The sequence below is a fragment of the Bufo bufo genome, chromosome 9 (genome assembly GCF_905171765.1).
Source record: "Bufo bufo chromosome 9, aBufBuf1.1, whole genome shotgun sequence".
NCBI lineage: Eukaryota > Metazoa > Chordata > Amphibia > Anura > Bufonidae > Bufo > Bufo bufo.
In genome coordinates, this window is record NC_053397.1 from 189,457,666 (window position 1) to 189,466,362 (window position 8,697).

Below are 8,697 nucleotides of genomic sequence, written 5' to 3' on the forward strand. Positions count from 1 at the left end.
GTGCCTTGTATTATCTTTTATCTAGATGATTAATGGAATTTGCTAAAGTGAGACAACCTTTTTTAATTATACAGCTGATTAGAAGGCTAAAAACTGGCCGTACACTATGTTGGCATGACCTTCTGACCATCTGATGTGTATGAGGCTGTCCCGATGTAAAGTACATCTTTCTTTCCCCAAAAATTGGAGGGGGAGGATCTGGCTGTTTCATCTTTTTGAGTTCCCCAATTCTTTTGTTTTCAAGGCAGGTAAGCCAGCATAAGAGGTGCCTTTTAGCAGCTTACTCCCCTCTCCCAATTAAGGACACATGCATGTTCGGCTGACAGCCTTCTAAAGTGTATGGCCAGCTTAATGGCTGATCCTCATATATCTATGTACAGTCTACAGAGTCTGTATAGATAAGAATGTGGATACAAAAGCACGCCGTCCATAAAGTGTAATTCGGGTTCCCCCTGCAAAATCTTTCTTTTCAATTGCCGCATGCCGAAGCAGTGAGCAGTCACATTGCATAGTCCTCGGCCACGTCCCCACCCTTGACAAATGATATTTCCTGAAGGCATTTCCTCCTAAGAGATATGACGTGTCACGGATCGCCCGTAAGATGATGGAATGTCTGGGGGCTTATGTGCGTGTGACTACCTTGCTGAGTTTATGCCCTTGGCATTATTACATTTCAATGTAAGATTGGCAAGATTTTTAGTTAAATATATGTTACCTGCGATCACTGTTATTGTGTCTCTTTTAGACTGCTGACCAGTTGCTGGCCCGGGCTGATGCGGCAAAGGCACAAGCAGAGGAGGCCGCCAAGAAGGGCAGTGCCACGCTACAAGAGGCCAATGACATATTGACCAGTCTGAGAGGTTAGGAAATGTTTCGATATTGAAGACTCTGAGCGCCACCACTTAAATGATCTAGGTGGTCTTAACTTTTCTCCTCTCCACTGCAGATTTTGACAGACGAGTTAATGACAATAAAACTGCAGCAGAAGCTGCTTTACGGAGAATCCCTGCCATCGCCCAAACCATTGCTGAAGCCAACAACAAGACTCATCAAGCTGAAAGTGCACTGGGCAATGCCAACGCCGACGCAAGGGGAGCAAAGAGCAAAGCAGAGGAAGCAGAGAAAATTGCCAGTACCGTCCAAAAGGTGGGCAGTGGTTGCCATCTTTATTTTACTGAAACTGACAATGCACCTTAGATTTACCAGGAAGTTTGCCTCCTGTCTAAGACCTCATGCACACGACCATTCCGTTTTTTCGCGGTCCGGAAAACACGGAAGCCGCCCGTGCGCCTTCCGCAATTTGTGGAACGAGCAGCCCATTGTAGAAATGCCTATTCTTGTCCACAAAACAAGCAAAAATAGGACATATTATTTTTTTGCGGGGCTACGTAGCGGAGTGCTGTCCGCATCTTTTCGGCCCCATTGAAGTGAATGGGTCCGCACCAGAGCCGCAAAAACTGCGGCTTCGGATGCGGACCAGAACAACGGTCGTGTGCATGAGGCCTAATGCGCATATGTCTCCACTGTCCCCTGATAGCAGATATTGTAGGATATGAGTTTCAGGCATGTGGTGGGGAATAGGATGGCCTGCCTGCTTTTCAACTTCTCTGATATTAGCACAGTACCATGGCTTTCATCTAAGTCAGAGATGCTCAACCTACGGCCCTCCAGCTGTTGTAAAACTACAACTCCCACCATGCCCTTCTGTAGGCTGATAGCTGTAGGCTGTCCGGGAATTATGGGAGTTGTAGTTTTCCAACAGCTGGAGGGCCGCAGGGTGAGCATGCCTAATCTAAGCAAAGTAACATCTGGCTGTCTGCCTCCAAGGATGTGGGTGCAGTCTTGAGGTGGTTGGACAGTATATCTTAAAATGCACCAGTCTCTCACATTACTCAAGTTCTTCACCTGATTTTCTCAATATCATTCAACAATCTACCATATGTCGTCTTGCGTAACAGAGACATGTTACATTGAGACATGGGTGTGTGCGGCATATGTCGTCTTGTGTAACCGACATGTTACATTGATGCATTGGAGTGTGCGGCATATGTCGTCTTGTTCATCTTCTACAATCATATGTTTTAGTCATTGGGTGGTGAATCTATTTCTAGACAATTGAGTAATAGATGCCCTGTGCAGGAATGTGACTGAAAAACAGGCAAGGAGGAACGATAAGACATATCATTTCTCTGTATTTCTTTACCCCCGTCCAGAATGCTGCTGCAGCCAAAGCAGAGGCTGACAAGACTTTTAAGGATGTCACTGATTTAGATGAAGAATTGCAGGATATGTTGCGTCAGCTGCAAGATGCAGAGAACCAGCTGAAAAAGAAGCAGACAGAAGCGGACAATGACATGATGATGGCAAGCATGGTAAGTAAATGTGAAGAGACTATCCATGGGGGGGCGAAAAGTGTGGGTGCTGTGCGCTTACAGGAAATAATTCTTCTTTCTGTCCAGACCACCCAGGCTGCACAAGAAGCAGAAGATAATGCAAAGAAGGCAAAGAACTCTGTCAATAATGTCCTTGGAATTATTAACGGCTTGCTTGGACAGCTTGGTAAGAAACTTTGAGATCTAGTATTTTTTGATTGCCTCTACCAAGTGGAATTTTTAAGTTGTTTACTTCTGAAGCTGATAACCCGCTGGCCATATACATTAAATAAACCAGACTCGCTGGTTTTGGCGTGAACCAACCAACAATTCATAGGGTTCTGACTCTCCATAAGGTAAAGCATGTCGAATGCTTTCCCAAGGAAGATAAGCTCAGTCAAGCAAGCATATGTGTATTGGGGGTCCAGAGGAATACAGTAGCTGCTCTGTTCTTAAAGGGATCGCTACATCTGGACATTTATGGCACGTCGATAGGAAAGGCTATGAATGTCTAATGACATGGGACCTGCTCCTTTCTAAAGTACGAACCCAAAACCTGAATGGAAAGCACATGTCCCCTATTTTCTCGGAAGTGTTGAATGGAAGGGCCGCCACGCTTGCAGTGTCCCCTCTATTCACTGTTATAGGACTTCCAAAAACAGCAAAACGAGCATACTCAGGTATTTTCTGAAGTCCCATAACAGTGAATGGAGAAGATGACACTCATGTTATTAGGAGCAGGATCCGCACCTGACCAACATTTATGACAAATTCTATCAATATGTCAGTATCCAGATGAGGGTTGTGCATGCGCAGTCAGGCAGTCTTGGGTGCTGCCTCCTCAAAGCGCCTGAGGCTGACTGCACATGCACAACCCTCATATACTACGAGGAGTAATCTGGGTAGGATCACATGCAGAATGTACAGCACAGGATCCCAGAAACACCTGGCACTTGTTTAGACCGTGGAGCGCATCACAGTCCCAGTAAGGCAATGCTCATCATCATCTATACATAAATCATATTACACATCCACATAGTCTATATTTAAAAAATGGATAACCCTTTTAATGCAAAAACATACATTCCTTGTACTGCAAACACAGTTCTGTATATTTTTTTAATTCAATGTTCTGTACAATTTCTCCCACAAGATGTTAAAGAGGACGTTTCACCTGAAAATGAAAGTTAAACTAAAGATATAGCCTTACTTGCATGCCCCCGGTATTGCTTATTCAGTCATTCATTTTTCAATCAGTGCCCCCGTTTGTCCGCGCTGCCCCCCGGAATATTTGCCGCCTTGTATGCTAATGAGCCATTCGGCTCAACTGGGCGGGCCTTCAAAAGTTCTCCCGGGCGTGTCATTCTTCTCCCTGGCACGGAGTGCATCCAATCAGCGCGCTCCGCTCTTAGCCAGGGAGAAGAAGCTCCAGTTCTCGCGAGATTCTCGCGGCTCAGGATGGATGAAATTGCTATCTCGCGAGGACTCGAGCTTCTTCTTCCTGGCTAAGAGCGGAGCGCGCTGATTGGATGCACTCCGTGCCAGGGAGAAGAATGACACGCCCGGGAGAACTTTTGAAGGCCCGCCCAGTTGAGCCGAATGGCTCATTAGCATACAAGGCGGCAAATATTCCGGGGGGCAGCGCGGACAAACGGGGGCACTGATTGAAAAATGAATGACTCAATAAGCAATACCGGGGGCATGTAAGTAAGGCTATATCTTTTAGTTTAACTTTCATTTTCAGGTTAAAGGTCCTCTTTAAGGGTTCCCTGTGGTTGTGCAATGGATGTGCAAAACTCCATTGATAGTGAATGATTGAACTGCAGAAATAATTGCTGCCTTGCTTTCCACCACAGGCAAACTGGATTCTGTAGACGTGGGAAAACTCAATGAGCTTGAAAGGACTCTAGAGGACGCAAAGACCCAGCTCAATGAAAGTGATCTGGACAAAAAGGTGGCACAGCTGGAGGAGTCAGCGCGACTGCAAGATGCTGCCCTCCTCTCATATCAACAAGACATTAACCAGATCCTGAAGGACATTGATAATCTCGAGGACATTAAAAACACTCTGCCTCCTGGCTGCTACAACACCCCCATTATTGAGAAGCCCTAAGTGCTTGGCAAGAAAAAAAAAAAAAGGAAGGACTTCAGCCACACTTCCTTCCTCGCCAACCTCCATGTTTGGCTGTGAAGTGCCTTATTACTCACCAACCCCCAGACTATCTGCCCTACACATTGATCACTCCATGTCCTCCACATATTGAACTTTAAGGGGGGGAGGCAGTATTTGAAACTGTATTATGTTACCAAAACTCTACCACCATGCTCTGCGTACAAGAGGCATCCATTCGAGTTTTATGATGTCCTTGCTACTGCAGAGAGAAATCAAGGTTTGCTGTAATGGTGAGAGAAACAAATGCTCAGGCCTCTCCACGCAGCGTAGTAATGCCACAATGCCATGCAATGGCTCTGCAGTAATTAGCCAAGGGACTGTTTCTAGCAAGGGTTAACTGCTTCAGAGATGGCTGCAGCCTTCAGTGCTATACATGCAAGTGCTCTGCAGCACAGAAGTGGTTAATAAAGCCATGCTTTCAGCCTTCTAGAAAACTTGGGCCTGTTGCCCCAAAAAGTCTTGGAAATATACATGTTCCTCATCTATGCTCCTTTTTTTTCTTTTCCCTTTGACTAACCTACTGCCAGGCCTCCTGCCCTGTAATGTAGCCACGCAGCCAGTATTATCCCTGACGGCGCAGAGCCCTCAGAAATATAAGGGCATGAGCTTTTGATCTTTGCTGTATAGAAGGGTCCTGTAATGCAGAGACTGGGATACTATAATTCATTTCCCAACCTAGTCAGTGAGCTGGTCTATGTAATACGTAAGTGACTAAAGCATTGCGGCTATTGTGGGCGCACAGAAGCCGGGGCAAGGTATTCTGATCACATAATGGTGTGAGTGATTGTCCTGGCATCTCAGAACTGTACTCCAAGAGTGAAATCTACTCCCGCAACCAGCAAGGTAGTCATAGCACAGTACCAAGGGGCCACATGGCATTATTTGCATCTTTTTAAAGGCTATGTACACCTTTTGGGGGCAATTTTTTTTGTGTTTGTATTTTATTCATTTTGGGATAAATTTCATTTTCTCAATTGGTCTTTTTTTTTATATTCACTTTCACTATGTGCTGGTCATTTAATAAACCTCATCTCTAAATTACTAAAAGGTCATAAACACATGATGAGTGTTTTTTAAGTTCAGAGATGAGGAGCCCACAGCTGAGACAGGAAACAGTAAAAATACAGGGCCTGCTACTAGAGAATCTCAAGGCTGTACAGAGAAAGAGGCTCAACATTTTTAATAAAGACCCTTTGAAAAAAATGATTTTTAGATAAAAATTAGTACAATGCAGTTATAAAAATAAATTGACCTAAAGATGTACATAGCCTTTAAAGCTTTTCCATAATTAGAGTTGAAGTCATTATTTCAGGTAGCCAACGGCCTCACGCCTTTTGTTCCTCCCATTGGGAAAGAAAAGAGAAAATCCACTGGAATGTTATTTAGATGCCATAATTTGTATATACCTTTACTATAGTTTATATGTCGGCAGTACCAGAGGAGGTGTTTATATCCAGTCCATAGCTATATATTTGAGATTTCTGCACTCTGTAGTATAGTAGAATATTATTATTATTATTATTATTATATGCCCACTTGCTGTTCAGAACAAAGGAAGGATCTTACTATTCACGTTTGCTAGATAATAAAGCCACATCTTGTCAGCCGGCATGCACACAGCTTCCAGGTTAAAAGGGCTTCTCCACAATCAGAAAAAAAAAGTTTTATTTTTCCAGAAAAAGTGCAACTCAGCCCCATTGAAGTGAATGGGCTGAACTACAATACTAGACACAGCCCATAACATAAACAGATGTGGTGCTGATTATGGGGGGGGGGGGGGGGGGGGGGGGGGGGGGGGAGGAAGGAATATCCTTCCCCCTCCAATCCTCTTTTAAGCTACAACCCATGTATAAAGGTCAATCTGCCAACAATTATAATTGTATAAATCAGTTTATCTGGTTATTTCAGATATTTCTAATAAAATATCCACTTAAAATAAAAATTAAAAATAATAAATCTTAATTGAGAAGGGGTAACCTAGAACAATGAGGTTACAGGATGCCCAAAGATGTTGTTGATCAGTAATTCAGTTCATATCTCTGAGGCTACTTTCACATTAGCGGCAGCCTTCTCCGGCCGGCTGTTCCAGCGGGTGAACAGCCTGCCAGATCTGTGCTGCCGCTAGTGTAGTTTTATTCCGGATGCCTCTTGGCATCTACCTCCGGACCGCCCCCATTTTTGTGAATGGGGCCATAGCGGACTTCCGGCGGCACGCTGCACTAGCGGCAGCATGGAATCGGCAGCTGTTCACCGGCCGGGACAGCCTGCCAGAGAAGGCTGCCGATAATGTGAAAGTAGCCTTAAGTGATTGGGAACATGTAATGATTATGTTAATGATCTTTTGTTTCGTGGCATGTAGCCAGTGTTTTAAGGTCCTGTTAAACCAGGGATGCTCAACCTGCGGCGCTCCAGCTGTTGTAAAACTACAACTCCCACCATGCCCTGCTGTAGGCTGTCTGGGCATGCTGGGAGTTGTAGTTTTGCAACAGCTGGATGGCTGCAGGTTGGGCATCAGTGTTTTTGACGGACCCATGATCAGGCCGAAACACTTGTTTCCGGTAATTGGCCTGTGTGTAAAAAGTTCCGGCGATCACCCCATGATCGAGTACATTTTCATTCATCGGGTGATCGTGTCGTTCTACTGGCACCAAAAATCATCATTTCTGTGCAGCAGATCGTGCTATCTAAACAGCGATCTACTGCCCAGGAATAGTGATTTTCTACATTGACATCGCTGTTTCAATTGCTTCCCCCATACAGTGTAGGTGATTGCTGCATGTAAATCCCACCTTCATCTTCACTGATGACCAGGAAATTATCAAAAACGTCTGGTTCTGGTCTATGTAAAAGGAATTTCCAACGTGCTTTTTTTTATTTTATGTGGCAGGGTTTTTTTTTTTCCCTCAAGGGTGGGGGGGGATTCCAATAAGTTGCCAAGTGCTTGTGAGACATACTGTTACGCATTAACAGAAGTTAACACGCATTCATAAACGAACCTGTCTTCGGCTAATGTCACGCATGAGCTTTGTCCCTTGCATTCCCCATGAGCTGAGCACAGCAGGCAGCGTATGGCTGGTACCCTCGTATTGTTTGTGGCCTGTCAGTTGCCCTTGTGTTTTTGTAAGTTGGGAACTAGGATTGAATTGAAAAGGAAGAAACCGTATATATGTAAATTGTATACCCTTATAAGTCTCATCCCAATGAAGGAAGAGCAGCAAAAGAACCGGGCCCACTAGGATATGCCACCACTTCCTGACTGGTGTTGGGTCTGACCTATGGCGTCCCAGATGATCCTGCTGACATAGTACTGTCTCCCTTTCACTGGTTTTCCACTGCACAGCAGTGTCCTAGCCATCCGCTCTATGGCGGAAGTGCAGCATAGCATCATGTTAGTGGGTGAGGCCAGCTCCAATTCCCTGCACAGCTCCGAGGTTGGGGGCACTGCTGTTCTGGAAAACCTGTAAGTGGACAGAGGGCTAAACCAGCTCTGCATCTCTATGCTCAGGATCAGCGGAGGTCCCAGAGGTCAGATCCCCACAGATCAAAAAGTGACCTGATACCATCACTTGATCAGATGGGGTAACCCCTTTAAGTTGTACAGGTTTTCTTAAAGGAGCACTTTGGGCATTAATGTATTGTGTTATGCCTAGTTCAGGGACCCAAGTACTCAAAAAGACACCTTGCATCCTGCCCACACCCCATCGAGGCCTTCACTAGGTAAAGCACATTGTCCGTTTTTTTGTTTTTGTTTTTTCCTTGATTGTTCCTTTAAGAAAAATAGGCAACCTAGGCTGGAAAAGAAGAAACGGAGGAAGCTTTGCTCTTTATCTTCCTGTTTTCATGATCCGTTTCTTGTTGTAAGGGCGTTCCAAGTGACATGAATGTGGCCATGTGAGCAAATGATTGGCACAATGCGAGGGCAACAGCTTAGATTTTGTCGGTGGCTTTCGTGTGGAATTCTGTGATCTCTGCACATATATGTATCGTGTCCACGTGAGAGGAACTATCTACTTGCCATCTAGAGTTAGGGAACCCTCCTAAACTTTACTCGTAATGGCAGAGGAAGCGGCTTCTGTCTGATGTTAGCTTTACAGTTCTGAGAAACCGTACATGTGTTACACCTGGTCTTCTATACAGCAATCCCCCATCTGA

At 44.9% G+C, this 8,697-nt stretch overlaps 1 protein-coding gene across 1 annotated transcript in view; it reads left to right on the plus strand.

Annotated features, from left to right (window-relative positions):
- Positions 1-5,895, plus strand: part of LAMC1 (laminin subunit gamma 1) — a 120,455-nt gene extending 114,560 nt beyond the window's left edge. Inside the window, exons 24-28 of the mRNA XM_040407299.1 lie at positions 746-860; positions 947-1,146; positions 2,214-2,372; positions 2,460-2,559; positions 4,229-5,895. Coding sequence (XP_040263233.1) covers positions 746-860; positions 947-1,146; positions 2,214-2,372; positions 2,460-2,559; positions 4,229-4,485 — 831 coding nt within the window. The 3' untranslated portion in view covers positions 4,486-5,895. The remainder of the gene's footprint in view (positions 1-745; positions 861-946; positions 1,147-2,213; positions 2,373-2,459; positions 2,560-4,228) is intronic.
- The last annotated feature ends 2,802 nt before the right edge of the window (positions 5,896-8,697 follow it).